A 20,728-nucleotide genomic window follows, 5' to 3' on the forward strand; every position below is an offset into this window, starting at 1 on the left:
ATATGGTGTTGTTTGTTTTCAGTGTTCTATGCTCTGCTCCATCTGTTTGTGTTTTAATTCCTGTCACATACTGTGTTCACCCTTTCAGACACTCAAATACTTTTTTACAGGTCTTTTCTGTTGATTGCTATGATTAATACAAATGTTCATCAGTGTTATATGACAATTGATACATATTTCAGGCCATGTTCAATCTGTGGCACAGTCTTGTCTAAGCTGTGGTAATCTATATGTATATCAATGATACATCAAATGACTACTTCTTGCTCATAGTCATGAAACTTTCCCCTGAGTGTTTAAGGCTTTTCAGGTTGTTTTAGTTTTGAAGCCCATAACTTAACTATTGTGGTTCAATCTCACTGCCTCTGTTACCCAGTTTCCAGTCACAGCAAGCAGCTGTTTTCAGTTTCACTGAATAACACACCCAGTATTGCGAAGTTTTCTAAGCCACATTACAGAAAAAAATTAATGACAGGCAAAACCAATAATCTACAACAAGTTTAGTACTACTCAGGAATCAACTCAGGTGTGCAGCACAGCACAGGGAACTCACTGGTCTGGTTAAACTGTAAACTTCACTGCAGCAGTTGGCACACTGTGGGTAGAGCTGATCTCTAATGAATATTGGTGTTTCCCTGGACAAATATTGACCAGTGATATCAACTCTCAGTTGGCAGAGACTTGCACTGGTGGTTATTATATCCTCACAGTATTTTGCAGAAGTGGGTTGAGATTTTACAACCAGCTACCCCTCATAAAAATTATAATAGTTAGATAATATAGTTAATATTAGGTTCTTAGTGAACTTATAGGAGATATGCTGTCTAGAGAAGGTTAAATCAAGGGCTTTGAGGAGCTTTGATTTAATGACTGAGGAGGTGACTCACAGGCAAAGCTAATGTCACGTCTCTACTTGTTATTGTGGGCAAAGTACTTGAGACAATACTTCCTTATAACCTTTTTATTCCTCCCAGCATTTTTGGTTATGTTGTTTTTGCCCTTGGCTGTTGACTTCAAGCAGTGGACCCTTTTCGCAGGGAGTAATTTGATTGACAATTGTTTAATTTGGATGTGCCATCCTCAACAATTTTATTCTGTAGGGATGGACAAGTGTTTGCAGGAAGATGTGATATAACAGATGGCGAGCATTCTCTTGCAGGCTGCATTTGACCTGAAAAGAGTCTGTTAGTTAGTAAAAAATGAATGAGGAAGTGAATATTTGATTGGAAGCTGATTGTCTAGCTTTGCAAGTGCAAGGGCATGGGATGGACAAAGACAGTAAATATGATGACTGGGTGTAGTTTGCTGGACAATTAATCACAAATGCCTTTGATTTGATGGGATGTTAATTCAAAGTGATACAAAATGAAATACAGTCTTTGTGTAGGAATAGTCTTAATCAACCTAATGAAATATATTTCTTTGTGTTGTTCTCTCTCAGTAATCCCAGTCAACACACATAGAATCATAGAATGCATCACTTTATTGCTTCCATCAGACCCCTGTGAAGTGGGTGGGGCTCTGTCTGCAGCAGTGGTACGCAGAGCCTTCTCTCTGTGTCTGCTGTTACGTATGTGTTCAGAACAAGCAGCCATTGGTATGGGCGGAACCTACCATCTCCCTCATCTTCACAGGGGTGGGTGGGCTTAATGCAGCCTCCCTTTATCCCCATCATCTCTCCCATCCCTAATTATTTTCTCAGTTTTTTTCTGTATGATGCTAATCTTTTTTTACTTGGCCAAGGTCACTGTGATCAATAGCTGCTCTTGTGGCTCGCAGTTTAGAATTGTCTTCCTCCACCACCCCTCCTCCTCTTCCTCCCCCCTTGTCTTACCCGGTAGTCCAACGTGGCCAGGTGAACGAAGGCAGGCATGACGACAGATGGCCCTTACAGTCTGAGGGATTATATATTAACACCAGGCAGCTCAGATTCTCTTGCACACACAAACACAGGTGGATACACCCACTCACGTAGGCTCGTGGATACTGTTTTCCCTCGACACACACAGACCAGCAGAATGAAGCCAGAGACACAGCTGGTGTGTCACAGCACAGGGAACACACAGTAGAATCATAAGAAACGAAGGATTTAACTGATGGACGCAGAGACAGAAGGCAGTTTTTCTCCGGTCACCATGGAGGTGTGGAGCTCGGCATCTGAGGAGGAGGAAGAAGAGAAGAGCTCTCCCAGCCTTGCTGATGAAGTAATGGTGGAGGAGATGACATGCCTTAACAGCAATAATAATAACAATAATAACAACAACAAGGACCTTTGTCGGGAGGTGACACAAGGTGAGATAAAGCAGAGGATACTCAGGAGACATGCACTAGAGACCAGTCGGTGATCTGCGGGGCTCATGCTTGAAGTGATCGTTAAGAAGAATTTGATTTAATGCATGAAGGATAAAGTGTCATAGCTGATGTCTTTCTTCCCTGCAAGCCAAACATTGCAATCTAGTGTGGTTTGTTATGTATTGCGTCGTCAAGGTCTTGGTTATCTTAGTACTTAAATACTTTATAGCGGACTGCATGCACTGCAGGGTGCAGTGATGTCACTGAGGGTACATCACGCAAATGATGACTACCATTCAACAAAATGCTTGCTTTTCAAGCTCGTGTTATAAGATTCCTTCAATTCATCATGAAAGGACCCTAAAATGTGTAAAGTTTTGTAAATATATTCAGCTTTAATGTTTCCTCATAGTGTGATGAAGGTCACTCAGCCTGTGTGTGCGTGCCCTCACACACGCTGCAGAAGCACCATTGAGCACTGTGTACATGTAAGCAGTTGTCATTGATGGCATTTGTGCTTCTCTTGTACTGATGTTGTTAAATGGTGGTAAGAGCCTTAAAATTAGGGAATAGTATCTTAATGATAGTTTCTTTTAATTTTTGATTTTTTTCCCCCGCTGTTCTGTAAACACATTTATTCTGTGAAAAATCGTCCATTTGTAAACAGAGAAAATTAAATAGCTTAATGGAGATTGACGGGATGACCTGAATGCTCCGCTTCACGGATAGCTGTGTCCAAACCTTCGAGATTGTGGTTCAGAACAAAGACTGCAGGTACATTAACTGTGCCACTGCCCTACTTTCAGTCAAACGTCGTCAGCCAGCTTCGCTTTTCCTGTGATGAAATGTTGGATTTTAGATACATTTCAGTGAATGTGTGCCAAAATTAGGATATTTATAAGCAAACTTCCGCATGGTTTTGTAGTGGCGCAATTAAACCTTGGAGTACTTTCTGAATAAATGTATGTAAAGAAGAACATGATCATATATCTAAGATAAAAAAAAAACTAGCTGGGATTCTCCTTGTTTCTGCCTCTGTGTGGGGCATTCTTTGTCTAAACGGCATGTGGCTGGCACCCGTACCAATACTGCGACACGGGCGCCTCTCCAGAGAAACAGGACACTCTGGACACATTTCTGGCATCTCTGTTATGCAATAGGATAAATAAATTGGAAATGTTTTTAGAGCGTATGCACTTCAGTTGTATTTTTTTTGGCAGATATGCATTTGTATGTGCTGTGTGGAGGTGATATTTTGCGATGATCTTGAGGCTGTCGTTTTAACCCATCCCTAATGCATCTGACGCTGCTAATGTCATTTTTTAACTCTTCAAAATTCTTAATAGTGAAAGTATTGTAACAATTGTAAAATAAGTATACTGTTAAGACTGTTCGCTTTACTCTAAAGAAAATGTCCAGACAGATTTACAGTAAGAAGCTCCGTGAGGCAAATTTTAGCTCCTGCCAATCTTGTTAGATCTGTCCCTTCAGAACAATAGGGGATCAATGAGAATCTTATTCTTGGAGCTCACCCATGCCTGTCTGATCCCCACAACACAACAGACGTCATAAGTATACCTAATTCAGCAAGGTTCATGCTTAGGTATGGTATTAGGCTAGCAGTTCAGGCAGCTGCCTGGATTTAGCTCACCCCAAACTGTAAAACCTCCAGCTGGCATAGTAGCATCTCCTCACTTGATCTGCTTGGCTCTCTGGGAGTCAGGTCAAGAGGAAATAGATCTGGTATTTTGGCTGTAATGAATGTGCAGTTTATGTGCATAGTAAACTTTTAAAACACCAAAAAAATAACAGAATAATGGATTGATAAACAGCAGGTACCACACTTTGATCTTCCTGGGGTAGACTCACATGAACATCTAAATGACTTTGTAGTGAACAGGATTATTGTGTATGTGTGTAAGTGTACACACACAGTGTCAGAAACCTGCTGACAGTCCTGCTGCTGAATTTGCTTTTAGCACAGTGCTCCAATCCACTTTAGGTACAAAAGGATTTGAGGAAGTTGAGCTATTATCTGATTAACCATTGTTGATTTATAGAGTGCATTTGGGACTGTTAGCCCTTTATAGCTTTAGACGACATTTACAGTATATTATATAAAGAGTCTGCCCAGTTGTAATTGAATTGTAGATGTTAAAATGTCCATTTGAAAAAACAAAACGTTAAGGATTTTGAATTGGAGATTTTGAAATCTGATAGGACATGTCTCATTTTATTTTATGATCAGGTTTGAATGAATTAAACGCTCGAAGTTTATTCGCCAACCTGTACTCAAAGTGAATTCTGAGTTTCTATCATCATTTGTCAGTTTTGTCTTCATTGACCCAAATTTAACTCTTCCAAGAGTTCTTGTGTCACATGATGCCTGTCACTGTTTGCTGCTCTCCTCATACTTATCCCACAAAAATAGGTACAAATGTTCCACTACCTCACTCTTGAAACTTTTTTTTCTTTTTCTGTGTTACTCTTGAATCTACTTAGAGAAGAAACTTGACCTCTGTGTTTCAGTCAGTCACCTCGCAGTGCTACAGACATGATTTAATGTTATATAATTCATGGGCAGCTACAGTATACTTTACATGGCAATAGTTCAGGCCAAGGTTGGGTCCTTTCCATTAGGCTGATTAGATGCTGACAGAGCCACCCAATCATTGTGTTTCCAGGCCAAATTCAAGGATCTCAATCTAATTACTTTGCTCTATGGCAGCTTCCCATCTCTTTAGTCAAGCTAAGCTGTATAACCAAAGTAAGATTACACAACAGATTTTGGTTTGTGGAGTCATTCAGAACTGACTGCTAGTTGAGGCACATTTTAAACATCGTAAACAGAGATGGAATCACAGATAAAAGACCTCTCCTAAAGCTTGAAACTTACATTTTGAGACAGTATTACAAAAGTGGCTTAAGATTAGAATACAGTATTGTAATTAATGATTATTTTTATAGAGAAGTTAGACAAGTTAATTACCTTTTGAAATTCTGATGAAATTTGGGTAATTAATAGATCACAAACAGTATTAAGCCCCCATAAAGTTCATTAATGGCTTTAATTGAGGACCATGTTAGGAGTAGGTCCCTCTGAATTGAGAAATTGACTTATTGACCTCCCACACCTCTTTACCCTCATTGATTCTGAAGTGGACACAAACAAACCATTCTCCAGGTTGTAAAAGTTTCAGGTCAATAGCGAGTTTCTGTTATGCCTTCCATGCTGTACATGTCCTGCTGGTGCGAAACACATTGTCAGGTCAGCTCTGGCAGTCTCTCCAGTCGAGCTATATTGGTGTCCAGGAGAACGAGGTCTTTATTGGCGTCTTATCTAGGCTAAAAAGGATCAAGCTAAGAGGATCAGTATCTGGCTGACCGCATGGAGATGTTGTGGTCAGCGGCTGTGGAAACTTAGAGCATCGAAAACCTGAAACTCGAAGGAAGGAGACTCAACAGCACTGAACACAAGATCTGATCAACAATTTAGTGTTTGAAATGGCACTGTACATGCACAGCAATTGGACGCTATGTATATATGTACATTTTTCTATTGTAGTAATGATGGCTTGTGCACAAGGTGGTTGAAAAATAGAAATAGAAGCAAAAGCTCAGTCAAAATCAAGACTTCTCCCCACTATCTAGTTATTATTGCCCATAACCCCACAATAATCTCATTGTAAACAGTCAGCAAGGCTGTGTTGTTAGATTCTGCAGCTCTGCCTCCATTCATAAAATCCCTCTCTCCCTCCTCCCTCAGTGCTGTGCTCAGACAGAGTGGGCCAGGTCACCAAGACGTATCATGACATCAAGGCAGTCACCCACCTACTGGAGGAGGTAAGAGGGAGACACACAGCAGATGAATGGGATTATAGAGGATTAAAGTTGACTGCCTCACTGACCAGTGTTGTTTGTCACCCTTTTAAACATACTTATTTCTGCCAGCGCCATCAGAAAGGTCATTTAGAGATGTTTGGAAAAATGGTGAAATTAATCTGATTGTTTATCTGCCAAATTAAGAAAAAAAATGGCGTATCAATGTGCATTGTCCTGTAAAATAAATGTGACGTTTATGTATCACTTTGCAGAAAGAGCGGGATCTCGAGTTAGCAGCACGGATCGGTCAGTCCCTCCTGAAGCAGAATCAAGAACTGACGACACGCAATGAAATACTGGATGAACAGCTTGAAATCGCAAAGGAAGAGGTATAAACAAACCTGATTACCTCAATACACCCCTGTGCATTCACACTGAAATACATGATTGATGTGGATCTCATACAGTCTGCTGAGCTCAAGTGATGCAAGCTTACTGCATTTTTCTAGATCGCTCAACTTCGTCATGAGCTGTCGATGCGAGACGACCTCCTTCAATTCTACGCAAGCACTGAGGAGATCGAGAACGCAGAGTCACAGTCACCGTGAGTTCACACGTATAGTATTTAGTGTGTTTTAAAACAAAGTGTAAGTTTGTGACTTAGGCCATATAGATATCATTCAATATAAATAAAGCATACTGTAATTCATACTGCTGCTTACTTGAGCAATTAACACAGTTTAACAGAAAAATGCATCTCATTGGAGAAAATATACGCTCCAAACGTTTGTGCTTCAGTGTAAGGCAAAGTCTCGTAAATTAAATTAAAAACAGCCTTCCTGCTTTGGCTTTCCAGTGATAAAAGAGATCTCCGCCTATGATCCTCAGTGTACTGAGACTGTTCGTAAACATACGTCAGAACATCTCCACTGATCCTCTCCAGCTAAGCTTTGTGCTAAACTCTTTCCCATCAGCAGTTAATGATTATCCTTGTTCATTACTGCTGTCTTTTAATTTCTTTTAATTGTTGCAGCTGATCAAACCATGTCTCAGCACGTCCATTAGCACTCCTTTAGTTACAGATTAACTGGGTGAAATAAACAGGTTGTCTATTGTTGATGATTGTCCATTTGTTCAATCTGTCTAAGTGAGAGAAACACAATGATGAATGAATGAATACAGACAAATGTTTCTGTTGTTGTAGAATAAAAAGGAACGAATCGTGCAGTTCACTCAGCAACTTCGTCCACTATGACTTCCTGCAGACGAAACTGAAGGGTTTAGAGGACGAGAACCGCAAACTACGATTGGAGGTATGCAACACTGCAAAGTTCCCCCACATGCGGTAATATGACAGGAAAATCGTCCAGACATACATACAAAACATATTTAGGATAATTTTTATGGTCACATGTTTTTTATTCAGTTATGGAAAAGATAAATACTTCTGACTTTGTGTTATAATTCTCTCATTAATAGTGTAAATATTAAAATTCTTAGTTTGAATTTTGTCTTCTGAATCAAAGAAATAGATGCAGTATCTTGTAATGACACAGAAAATATCATGATGTAATGATTCACAAAATGTCTTGTGCAGACTGATACAATGTTTGGACGTTTTTTTCTGCAGGCCACTGAGCTCACAACAGAGACGACTAATTACGAAGAGCAAGAACAGGAGCTGATGATGGTGTGTGTGGAAGAACTCTGTAAGTGCTACTTTATTGTTTCACTTTATTCATATTAAAGGCTAGATCATCAGCTACAGGTGTATTTATGGGATGTGTGTTTTAGCCTCTGTCAACAGGCAGGTGGTCGATCTGTCAGAGGAGCTAGCGAGGAAAGTAGAGGATTCTCTCCGACAACAGGAGGAGATCAGCTCGCTGCTGGCTCAGATTGTTGACCTGCAGGCCCGCTGCAAAGGGGTGAGAAAAACCGACAAATTCTCTAGGCAAGGTGCCCTCAAGGGACTTGCATAAAACAATGATTTGTTCTTTAAAGAGTTATGTAATGCTTTCCTTTGAATGCTTATCGTTGCTGTCAAACATTTGTTTTCTTTGAATGGACTTCTGCCATATCACAGTAGAACTCTTTTAACTTTCTATTCCCCTTCCCTTCTAGCTCACCCATGAGAATGAGGAGCTGAACCAAAACCTGAGTGCCTCCCGCGAGAGCCAGCTAAAACTTAAATCAGAGGTGAGACATATTCCTACTAGAGCTCAGTTTGTTTGCCTTTCCAAAAGGCTACAATCAGAATGTGGATGCTTAAAATGTACCTTTTTGTGTAACAAGCCACAATATTCAGAAACAAACTAGATGCAGAACACTTTTATCAACCTCAAATATACATTTAAGAAATGTATATGATATTAAAAACAGAAGATCACTGCTCCTGACTCACATATTGATTTTATTTGCATTCACATTAGTCACTCAGAGAACCCTCTATGCATCCCCACATGGACATGTTCATGTGCATCTTTGTAGATGCATCCACCTTCTTTGCAGCGTTATGTCCATATGCGGCCCCTGCATTATTGTGCTCCAATTTAACAGATATGTCTCCCTCTGTCATCAGCTCAAGGACCTGCAGGACAAGTACTCGGAGTGTGAGGACATGCTCTGCGAGGCCAGAGAGGACATCAAGAACTTGCGGAACAAGAGCTTACCCAACAGCACAGTGCAGCGGTACACTGCGCTGGCCTCTGTCCTCCCCATGGACTCATTGGCTGCAGAGATAGAGGGCACCTTCCGCAAAGGCCTGGACACCCCCGCTCCCTCAGAGTACAAGTGAGTGTGTGATTTTTGTGTGGGTGCTCTTATATAAGGGATAAGCTTGAACTTATCTTAACTATTCAATTTCTAGCTAGATGAAACCCTAGATGTTTACTGTAGCATGTTATTTACCTGAGACAAATCTCTGAGTCTCATCTGTACTCAAAGTATGTATTTTTAGTGAGTGCATGTTTCCAGTGAGGGAACTCAACATTCATGTGGCAGGACTGAGAAGGAAACAGTGTTCATGTTACATTAAACTTAAAATATGTGTTTGTTTTATGCCGAGCATGCTGCAGGACTGGTTTGAGAAGTTCCATTGTTGTTTTTGATAATATTTTTCACACTGGTGGAATCTTCTGTTCCTGGCATAAATCCAAGTCAACTACAGCTACTAACAGTCTTTTAAGCATTCTAGGGATAATTACTGGACTCAACTTGAGTTGTTCCAAGCTATTCGACTTTGAGACAATAAGATACAAAGTTGAGGTATAATATGAATTATCTGACATAACAGTATACAGCAGATCAACATCTGACAGTGTGATATTTTATGGTATGGTTCATAGCCTCTAACGAGGTTAGTCAGCCAATAGTATAACGCGGTTGGTATCATGTGGTATCTGTGGAATGCAATGGAATGGAAGGGGGAGATGGAATGCCACATCTAGTGGCTAAATGTTATCAATAACACATTTTAAAATCTTGAAACGTTAATTTAAGGCCAAAAGTATATATACATTTATGAAATATCAAGGATTTCCACACATAATAGTCACATTGCCTAATAGTCAAGTATGAAATAAAACATAGTATTTTGATAAAAAGATCTTAAGAAATATTTCTCAAGTTGAAATTTGGTTCAGTTGAAATGTAGTAGAAAAGTGCCCTTAATCTCTATTTAGTAGCTATATGTCAGTTAAAAAATGTTATATATCAAAGAGCACCAAAAGACTGTGAATACGGTTATGTTTGAGACACCGTGATTGGTGTGATGGACATCATCACTGACCACCAAGTACATTTACTCAAGTACTGTACAATTTTGAGGGACTTGTACTTTAACTGAGTATGTTTAAATCTACTTTCTGTTCGGTGTCAGAGGGAAATATTGTATTTTTGTTATCAAAGCTCATAAAAGTAATTCTGTTGGCAAAGATTACACCAGTTGTTCTTAAACCTTTCTGGCTCCTCGTGTTATCAGATGAAACTTCCTAGATTTTTGTTCGAGGTCAAAAGAGGAAAAATGCAGTAACAAAAGAAAAAGACAGAAGAGAGGACCGAGAGACACAGATTTAACCAACAGTACTTCAGTGTCAAATATTCTGATTTATTTTCACATGAGGCTGCAGTGCTAATTACTGAGCTTCCGTGAAAATAAAAAAAACCAAGAGGACTATGAAGAGGAGGGCCGGGTGCATTCTTATTGCCAGCGTCTTCTCCTGAAATGAAGAGACAACAGTCAAGAGTATATGTTAATAAGAATAAGGATGATTCTGAACACTGTTAGAGTCCTGTGAGCCTTTTTGACCTCCAGGGCCTCACATTGTAGTTTTCGCTGTCCCTGATGTGCCTGTTCTGTCTGGCTCATTTGTAAGAGCCATAGTTTATCTCCAGTTATCAGTTTTTACCTTTTTGTCATCACATGCTACTCCTGGACCTTGGCTGGTGTTGTTTTTTCAGTCTTTATGGCTCCATCCTTCCCTTCCACCTTGATTTCATACAGCGTATTATTCAAGTCAGCTTGGTACCTTTCATTCTCTTTCTGCCAGTGAGCTCTTTTGGTTGCCATCAACACCCCCTGCAACCTACTAATCTCCTTTCTAGCGTGGTTGTATTTCGTCCCGAGTGTCCTCTGAAGGCGTCTGTTTTCATAGATGAGCTGAGACCTCTCCTGGTTCCAACATATCTCCAATTGTATGTATTTCCATACCTGCTTCTTAAAGGAGGCCAGCCGCCGGTTGGTCCTCATAGCTGATTTGAGGGCTTGTCTAAGTTGTGTCACTTCAGCGGCAACTTTAGTTGGCCTGCGTGATTGTGGCTTGCGTTGTTTGGCAGCCTGATTATAACGCTTTCTCTAAAAGACAGAAATATACAAAGTTTTGTTTAGCTAAAATCACATTTAAACACATAAAACTGTAACCCTACAAAAAGCTACTCTTCATCTGGTTGTCCTACAGTACAGTTTACAGTTAAGAAGAAAAAAAAGAAATACAATTATTTTCAGTGTAATAAGTACAAATTGTAATGAGAGGTGCAAACGTCAGTTATGCAATATGAAGAAAAATCCTTATCCAGCCATGAAATTAAGTTTGTATTTATTGCATGGTAATGCAAATATCAATAAATATATATTTAAAATTATGCTAAATATTGACACATTCACTTACTTTGGGGATGTTTTAAACAAAATCTAGAGAAAAACAGGTAAAAGTGAGACCAGTGCAGTGTCGGATTTGGGACAGATTGATCTAGTCAGATGATAAAATCTTACCTTGTTTCTTTTCCTGTTTTTGCACTTCATGCTGACTGAACAAGATATTGTAGAGTACTGTCTGAGGTAGTAGCTCACAAAATAGCTGTAGCATAACATGTAGTTTCAATGAAAACAAGTGTTTCTCAGTCCAGGGTGTTGCTGTTTATGATTGAATCTTAATCCTAGAAGTTCTTGACTTTTGAAACATACCTCATCTGCAGATGAAGTTTATCCAGTTGTCATGCAGTTTTCCACAAAAGTTAGAACAATTTTGGTTATTTCACATTTCTGCATTTGCTTTTTGGTCCCTGTATGACATACATTGCACAGTATGTCCATGTACTAATCCATGTAAGATATTGTTGTTGAAGTTGCTAGGCAACAATCAATCAAATCTGATCAAACCATATCTATGCTGTCCTGATGAAGCAGATTAGCTGAGTTTTTGCTTGTTAGATAACACCAAAGAATGTTCGTTTCCAAGCTAAACTTTTTTGTGTTTTTATTAGAACGTAGACTGCGTCCTAACAAAAGCATTCCTTCAGTGCCACATAGTGGATACAACTTCTCCAGTGCACACCTGATGCCAACCACGGCAATAATTTTTTGTGAACAAAGGGAGTACAATTATATTTTGTTATACAGCCTTGTGTTAATTGTATTATGGTCATTAAATTGAGTATTGAAATTTCTGAACTACTTGAACAAGTACATTATAATAAATCTCTTAATCTAACCCTAAAATGGGTTAGAATGCAATGTGCTCCACAGATCTATGACAATGTCTATGACATTTCCACACAGGACAACAATGAGCATCTGGCCTCTATCCCCACTTTTTTCAAATGGGTCTGCAGCTGAAATGAATACTGTAGATTGGGCGTAATCTTCCATCTCTCCTGGCAGGAACCACCCATGGCGTGTGTTTGAAACCGTGAAGGTGGTGAACAAGGCCGTCAGGAGGCGGTCACATTGCCACTCCCCAGGGCTGCCCGGCTCCAGCCCCGTGTCAGCTCGCTCCAGTTGTACCAGCACACCCCGAACAAGCTACTATGGTTCAGATAATGCCAGCCTTACTCTGGAGGACAAGCCCAGCTCCAATAATGGTCAGAAAGAAGACAACAGGTGTGTGAGAGCATGCATTCATTCACTATTATAATGAATAGAAAATTCCAGATGTATTTATAATCATTGTATACACATTTTTGGAAGGTAAAGCCTGCTTGATTAGAAGTTTAGATGTCTGTTTTTGCAACAGAAGTTCATAATGAGATATATTCACCTATTCACCTGTATTCAACCATAGTGGTCCAAAACGTCTGGGCCAGCCAGGCACACCAGGAGGCCAGGACCTCGAAGCCGCTTTGCGCAGCCTGTCAGCCCGCCAGCAGAACCACTCGTCTGAGCGTCCATTCTTTGATGTGGAGCGTGAGCGTAAACTCCATGCCTTGGCGGCAAAGTGCGAGGAGGGCAACGGCTCCAGTGGCTTCTTGACACCAAATGACAGCCTGGTCTCCAGCCCAGCAGCATCCACAGGCACCAACTACTCCAATGGCAGCTCACGGCACTCCTGTGGCTCCTCAGGAGGATCCAGGTCCTACCTGCCAGACCGCCTGCAGATCGTCAAACCTCTGGAAGGTAAAAAAGGCCTCCGCTTGTTACCAGCTTAAGCTTATTCAAGTGTATGTGGAGTCACAGTGGAGCTTAGGAATGTGTTTGTAAAAATCCAAACAAGACAAAGGATGCTGATCATTGTTGACATTAGTATGTGACACTAATTAAATGCCACAGGTGCGAAGCTGCCGTGCCCTTACAACTTTAAAACATTTTCAAGCGTAATTATTTAATTAAGACAGTAGAACTAGCAGAAAAAACGCAATTACAGTTGACATTAGTTGCCAAACAGGCGTCAGGTGTCAGATTAAAAAAAAAAGCTTTTTTTCTCACGGTGCATTTAACCACTGAGACACTCATGTCATTCACGACAGTTTGGGTCTCTTGAAATTATGTGTTAGAAATTATTAAGAATTAAATATTTTGTTTCTAGCAAGCTTTGCAGCCAACAAGAGACAAGTCTATTGGGGGAATCCACTATTTATAACAGGGTATCTGCAGGTCTTGATGAGCATTGTATGTATCAGTAACTGCTATAAAATTGCTGTTTATTTTGTGTCACATCAATCCATGAGCTGTACTTTGACTCTCTCATCATCAGGCTCAGTGACCCTGCACCAGTGGCAGCAGTTGGCCAAACCAAACCTGGGAGGCATCCTGCATCCACGTCCCGGCGTCCTGACTAAAGACTTCAGAGAGCTCGAGGTCGACATACAGCACGTCTACAGTCTGAACGACCTGGAGGAGGATGAACCTGACCTGTCGCACTTCTCCGGAGCACATGGCATGGGTAGGACACTAACAGACAGACCCACTGGCTTTGTCATTCCTATCCATGTCATTTCAAATCCATGTGTCCTGATATCTCTCCTCCTCTTTATTCAGCTTTGCATTGTTTTTTGTCCCATTAATTTTGTAGTTTAACTTTAGTGTCCAGCTTCTTACTCGGTGTAGTTTTGTTTATGCGCAGTTTAACTTGCCTTTTCTCCCACCATGACCTCACAGCCTCTCCATCCGGTCCCAACCTCCCTCAGACCTCTCCCACACATACCATTACTACCTGCCAAGTCCTCCAACCCTCCCTTCTCATCCCTTCCTTCTCCACTAGGTAAGAGTATAAATAATGTAAACGTGCGATTACTGTACCAGTGCCTTTGTGTCTTCTTGAGCATGTCTTGTTGTGTTTCTGGATTTTTTTTTTTTTTTTTTACAGAATTTGAAGTTTATTTTTGTGGTTGAACTTGATTTTATGTTTTGGTGGACGTGAGTTAATGTAGAAGTTGAGCAAGGAACTCCTTTGTTCAATAATCTGCAACCTTTCTTTTTTAATTTTTAGTGTGGATATTCTAGATCACCTTCTTTTTCATTCTTCTTTTACTCCCACCTAACTGCTGCTCCCCTTACGCCCACAGTGGCAGAAAACGTTTGTCGAGGCTCTTTCTTCAACTCTAAAAGGAGCTTTCGGGGCAAAGTAAGAGTTGGGGTTTATGAACACAGCATGATGCAGGCAGTCTTTGTTTAACTAACTAATTTGTCTTTGTATTAAGTCAGAAACTGAGATGTTAAACATTGTTCATGTTCGTGCACTGTGCTTCTGTTTAAGGCTTACAATGCAGGAATTTGTTGTTGCTGTTTGTAAATAAAAACCAATCAAAGTTAGCCCCTCCTCCCTGGCTTAGAGAGAGCTAGAGATTGAGTCAGAGAGGGAGTGGTGTTAACTGTGAAAGCAGTAAATCAGAGAAATAAAATGTTAATCTCTTCTTAATGGCTGCTCCATCTTAAAGCATAAATAAACAACACAAACAAAAGAGGGATCACTTTTATGTGAGTCATTAATCCTGCATAGTAAACCTTTTAATTACTCAACATTCGTTTCCTACTAACAATTACTGCTGCAAAGCAGTTTCATCTGCTCTAACTTGTTTGTTCTCACATGTTCATGGCTTGATATTTTATACTGAATGGTTTAACCTTTGGTTTGACCTTTCTAGGTTTTCATCTCAGCAAATCACCTGAGGCAGTTTCATCACCGCCTCCACACTGACATTATCTTTATCCATCTTACAGTAATGATAGGAAGAAACTAACAACAAGTAAACCAACCAACTCAATCGCCAGGATAAATGTTAGCAATATGCATGTCTGCAAACCACAGATATGTTGAAACTTGGTCTGGTTAGGTTTTGGCACTGAGCAACTTGGTTAGGTTTTGGAAAGATAACTTGAAAGTCTAGCTTGAAAGTCTTCTCACCTAGTTGGAATACCAACATTTCCTGACATGAGGTTTAGCTTATATACATGTAATCTGAACGTGACTTTATACATAAATGTCCATGTGGTATGTATGACAGGTACAAATGTGTGGTTTGCAGAAAGAAAGAATGCCAACATGTTATTCTGGTCGCTAACAAACTTTTTGCATTGTCTTGTTTTTATTTTTTCATCAGTTGTGTTTGAGCTTGCATGATTGTGCAACAAGAAACCACTTAGTCATCTTATCTACTGTGTGTTGTTTTGGTTTTTGATTATCTTTTCTTTCCCTTGGCAGCCTTCACTCTTTCGGCCTGCCATCTTGTCGGAACTGTGAGCTCGTAAGTACTTCATCGCCATCCCACCAGCAGCACTTTGGCCTGGGAGTCCGGGCCACCACCAACACCACCACCACAAACGAAACCACTTCATCATTGGGACTCCTGCAGCTGCTGCAAGAGCATGGCATCTCAGCCTCTCCTTATCCCCACCACCACAACCTGCACTACAGCCAGAGTGCAAAACCTTCATGTTCCATGTCTATAGACAAAGATGGAGGCTCATCACCGGACAAAGAGCGAAGAAGGAACATTTTCAGTCTGAACTTGGTGGAGAAGCTTCAGAGTCTCGGGCTGCACAGAGTGGCAGCCTGGGGGATGATGGGCCGCCATGGGGCAGAGAGAGAGAGGCAGTCAGACTTGGTCTGAAAGTTTGATGAGGACTGTTCCCCTCTTACTCTGTCATTCACCGTAGTGACTTTGCATCCAGCCATGTGATTCTCACTGTGCAGTTCAGGGCACCACAACTCCGAAGTTTCAACAACAGAAGCCACAGAATGTGCTAGAGCCATACTTTAGGTTGACTGTAGTGTACAGTAATGTTCTTTTCTATGAATTTGTGTACAGTAGTAGTGTGTGTGTGTGTGTGTGTGTGTGTGTGTGTGTGTGTGTGTGTGTGTATGTGTGTGTATGTGCGCATGGATGTGCGCATGCTCGCGCGAGTGTGTGTGTGTGTGTGTGTGTGTGTGCGCTGGTGTGTGTGTGTGTGTGTGTGCGCTGGTGTGTGTGTGTGTGTGTGACATCTTCATCTCAGGACAATCGCCTGATCACCTGTCTGTTTGACTGTAGCCTGCAGAGTTAGTTTCTTTTTACACACACAAAAAAAGAAACATCATGAAAAAAACCAACATATTTTTATACAGTGTTTCATGATTTTACACATTTATCCCTGCCATTGTTAAAAGAAAAACCTCATTATCTGTCTTTAGTTTTTTTTTTTGTTTTCAAGGTAGACGATCACTCACAGTACGTGTATATAACAGTTTTGTCATTTGGGAAAGTTAGAAAAAAAGACTATGTGCAGTAAATTATTGTTAGCTGAAACCACAAACCAAACCAATGCTGTCACACTGAAGAACTCTCAAATGCACTTAAACCCACTCCGGTCTTCCTGCTTATTATTAGCTGCTACACTGTAGAAAAGCATGTTTGTATATAAGATTGTTAAATATCCTGAATGAACACTTGAGATCAATAAGCCTTTTGATGACACCTGCCCCAAACTGGGACAGATTATACACTGACTGAACTGAAAGATGTTGATATCCTTTAGCTGTCCACCCCACCCTTCATCACCTGCTTTCACATAGCACATGCTGTCATGGCTGCATACAGCACAGCATCACCTGTTGGCGCCTAGCTGACCTTGCAGACTTAATCCTGAGCCGAACCTTTCACCAAAAACAAATCAGGTTTGCCGTACTGCATCAAAGACGGTCAAGCAATATGTATATTTACTGCTCTGCACATCTGCTGTATTTTCACATTATCAGGAATTTTGCTGGGATGTAAATGAAATCAAAACTGCTTTTTGGGGGTATTCAAAGGGGTTATTTAAAGTGGTCATAATTATTTAAACAGCATGTTTCTCTGAAATCTTTGTGAACAATCAACTGTAGCAAACAGGCATAGGATACTGTGGATTCAAAAGGGAAGAAATCATAAACACAGGTTGTTGTAATTTGTGTTCTGATTCAAATCAACCAAACCACTATTTCTCTGCACTACTGTGTGCTCTGTTCTGTGTTAGCATCGCAACTCTATACAGTATGTTGGTGTGTGTGAATTAACTTTACCACCTGTGAATAAAACTTTGCATTTCCATCTAGCACACTTTTATGTCTGTTTTGTCACCTCCTGACAGCGATGAATGAACACATCCTACTCTTCTGATAATTCAGCAAAAGAGTTTATTTATAAAGTTGCAGGAAAAGTAAAACTTTATATAAAATCTGAACAAACAGCAGCAAGTCTGCTTTCTCCGGTTGCTGTCGCCGGCATTGTTGTGTCTCACTCTGCGTCCCGGCGTCCGAAGTCCACCCAGCCCTGGTAGTCCCGATCAGACATGCACTCGGTGTTCATCATCTCTGTGAACAAACCATTCCTACATGAACCACACACAGGTGTTCAGTAAACACATCAGAGCCTCTCCCTGGATCCCTGCCAAAACCTTTATCTCACAGACGCATCAAAAAAACAATTAAGGAACTTCACCACCCAGACGCCCAGCATACCTGAAATCGCTTGCATTATTTGCTTGGTCATAATCTCGCGTTCATCCTCCGATAGGTGTGCCCGTCTCTCGACCCGCGCTGCGAAGGCCGGAGGCGCCCGATCCTGTCTGCCACCCAAGTCTTTAACTTTCTCCCTCTTATCTAGAAGCTGCTGTAGCATCGTAGTCTCCTTAGCCTCTACAGGCGAGGAGGCTGCACTGGATACAAGCAGTGCAACCAACAGTGTGATCACCACAAACACCTTCCCTGACATGTCTGTGAACAAGAGAAGAACAGAGTTACACTTGCTCAAAGTGAAAAAAAAAAAAATTAAAAGACGGAAAAGAAGTTACCTGTATGAAGCAATAGATGTCCACAACAAAATCCAACAAGTGAGATGCTTCTGGTGCACACTGATGAGTGAGGCTCTTTTATACCACACCTTGGCTGTGAGCAACACGAGCTAAAATCAAAGACAGATAGCAGGGATTGATTGGTAAACGGATGCATTGGGAGGATGTGCGTAGAGGAAACGGCGGACATCCACGAACCGGTCATGGTGCTTTTCACTTACCTGGAAAGGCCTTTTTTGCACTGCAATAACAATAAAATGAGTCGATGACGTTTACATAAGAAATCCAATACAGGGGATCTGATGTAACTGTGTAGCCTGAAGCTGGAAGGCTTTTCTGGGCTGAAAACAGGGAGTTTGTGGTGTTCTAACATTATCAATCAAATATCGCTTAACATTAGCAGTTCCTAGAACACACCACACATGCTCGAACAAGACAAATTATGTTTTAAATTGGCCAGCTTACTCGTATCAAATAGAGGGTCGGCATATTGCCGTAGTATCAGCTACTAACCTTGTCATTAGCTCAGTTAGCCATGAATGTAGTGGTCCAGACTGGGAGCTCAGAGAACCAGAAGAGTGTTTGTTTTACAACGACAGGACAAGAACTTTGTACTAAAACAGACCAGGGCTAGCTGGTTTGCATTCTCACCTCTAGGCTTCTTACATGTTGCACGCCAAGATTTTACACAATACATTTTCAACAAATCTATATTTTGCTAAATTCATAGATAATTATAGAAAGTGTAGCTTTTGTTATAATGAACTAACACATGCATGTTACCATTGTATACATATTATTACTTTTTGGACTCAGATGGGTAATTATATATTGTGTAATATAAACTACAATATCAAAATTGAGTGTTAAAATGTCATTATTTACTTTGAACATGAAATTCATTTATTTTAGTGTGAATTTATATATATATGGAAAATGTCACATACACAAATGCAGAATTACAAAGGTTTTCCCCTAATTTAAAATCTTATGTGAATTATAGAATAGATCAAAATGCAGACACTCACAGACACTAAAGAAGAAGAAAATCAAAAACATCAAGGTGTGTAAGGATCTATTCAAAGAGCAATGATGTGTTGATTTGTTAGTCAGTTTGTGTGTTTTCTCATCTTCATAATCCTAATTAGATCCTTTTTTGGCTTCGATTGTTTAAAACGACCATTTATCTATGTTTGTTTTGGAATGTTTCTGTGTGTATCATGTATTGATCGGTTCGAGGCGATTATTGGCTCCACCATGTCATGTTGTGGACCGGACTTCCAGATGACGCACATGCTACCGTTTTAGTAAAACTACTACAGCGAGCTGCTGTTTACTTACTGTATGGATTTGCGTTCGCTGTTCCTGTGTGTCCCGTTTCCCCTGACAACATGTGATGCCTAATGTCAAGAAAAGCGGAAGCAACATGAGTTGTAGCCTCCAGATCTTTTCTGTTCTTCTGTTGGCTGGATTTACTCACGTAGCGCAGACTGTGTGATTATGTGCTTCACTTTGATTAATGAAATAAGTAGAGGTGACAGCAGCACAATGGGCTGCAGAGAATGCACATCCAGCTGTATGTTCTCCTGCGTACAATACAGCAGGATGTTTTGGCCGATTAGTAAATCTGAGCGGCGTCTAGCAAATGATAAACTGCAGCTAAGACTTGATCTTGTTGGAATGCTACATGCTGTCAGTCATTATGCTGGTGGGAAAATGATCACAGGTTATGAGGCGTGACATTTACACTCTCACCAGACCGAAGTAACACACCCATTAGTGAAATCTGGGGAAATCTACACACACTGAAGACAGGTTGGTCCACCGACTCTTGGCGAGGTCAGGTTCATACTTATTGGGCGAGGCCGCGGCAGATGCTCATCACTGCTTCTTGTTTATTGTCACAGATGTTAACTTGAGTCCTCTGAGCTATGTGTCAGCTGAGAAGATTATTAGGGCGGGTGAAAGTTTACGATCGGTCATTAACTCGCAGCATGAGTTCATTTGTGGTTGCGTGCCTGGGGGTGAGTAAAAACCATCATGAAGTGGCGCACTGGCTGCTTGTCTTCCTGGTTTAACTTTAATTTTTTGGTCCTAAACACTTCCCTAACAAAACAGCAACATGGGGGGAAAAAAATGGTTTGAAAAAAGGTTTTGACTGATATTTCATTATCCAGACCCAAAACAGATGAACACTTACCGCAAACAAATGAAGTTTTTTGGTTTACAGCAACAAAACAAAACAAAGGAAATGGGTTCAGTCCATTTATTGAGATTGTGACTAAAACTCTGTTAGCATTTAAGCAAATGTAATACCTGGAATCCATTCCAGTATGATAGTAAATACACATTTTAACCATAGCTGGCCTCTGCAATTGAGTACGCTTTCAAAGTGATGGTCTCAAACCCAGATGTGAGTGGAAGACGCTGTCACGAACCACTGCGTGCAACGTGCAAAGTGTTATCTGCCACTTTCCCCTGATGGGTGTGGACGGCAGCAGATCAAGATGGTTTTCAGATTCTTGTGTCACTTCAGGATATTTGTTTCTCCCTGCATATTTGACAAGCTTCGAGTCAAAAGGGGACACTGACAGT

General features: G+C 40.7%; 2 protein-coding genes across 5 annotated transcripts; one reads left to right on the forward strand and one right to left on the reverse strand.

Annotated features, from left to right (window-relative positions):
• The first annotated feature begins 1,726 nt into the window (after positions 1-1,726).
• hap1 (huntingtin associated protein 1) lies at positions 1,727-17,395 on the forward strand. Of its 4 annotated transcripts, XM_030424929.1 has the most exons (15): positions 1,732-2,292; positions 6,059-6,135; positions 6,387-6,503; positions 6,624-6,718; positions 7,319-7,427; positions 7,745-7,823; positions 7,909-8,039; positions 8,236-8,310; positions 8,693-8,904; positions 12,272-12,490; positions 12,672-13,003; positions 13,581-13,769; positions 13,985-14,087; positions 14,392-14,450; positions 15,528-15,632. In XM_030424929.1, exons 1-14 carry the CDS (start codon positions 2,097-2,099, stop codon positions 14,429-14,431), a joined length of 1,974 nt encoding a protein of 657 aa, XP_030280789.1. In that variant the 5' UTR covers positions 1,732-2,096; the 3' UTR covers positions 14,432-14,450; positions 15,528-15,632. The 4 variants fall into 4 exon arrangements, with proteins under 4 accessions (XP_030280797.1, XP_030280805.1, XP_030280789.1 ...); XM_030424937.1 differs by lacking the exon at positions 13,985-14,087 and having other exon boundaries at positions 1,727-2,292; XM_030424921.1 differs by lacking the exon at positions 14,392-14,450 and having other exon boundaries at positions 1,734-2,292; positions 15,528-17,395.
• A 65-nt stretch (positions 17,396-17,460) lies between these two features.
• Positions 17,461-18,353, reverse strand: LOC115589745 (gastrin/cholecystokinin-like peptide). Its single transcript, XM_030430859.1, has 3 exons — positions 18,134-18,353; positions 17,802-18,056; positions 17,461-17,654 (listed from the first exon to the last, which is right to left on the reverse strand). The coding sequence occupies exons 1-3, from the start codon at positions 18,336-18,338 to the stop codon at positions 17,578-17,580; spliced, it is 537 nt and encodes a 178-aa protein (XP_030286719.1). The 5' UTR covers positions 18,339-18,353; the 3' UTR covers positions 17,461-17,577.
• Positions 18,354-20,728: the final 2,375 nt, after the last annotated feature.

This window comes from Sparus aurata, chromosome 1 (assembly GCF_900880675.1).
Source record: "Sparus aurata chromosome 1, fSpaAur1.1, whole genome shotgun sequence".
In the NCBI taxonomy this organism is placed as follows: Eukaryota; Metazoa; Chordata; class Actinopteri; order Spariformes; family Sparidae; genus Sparus; species Sparus aurata.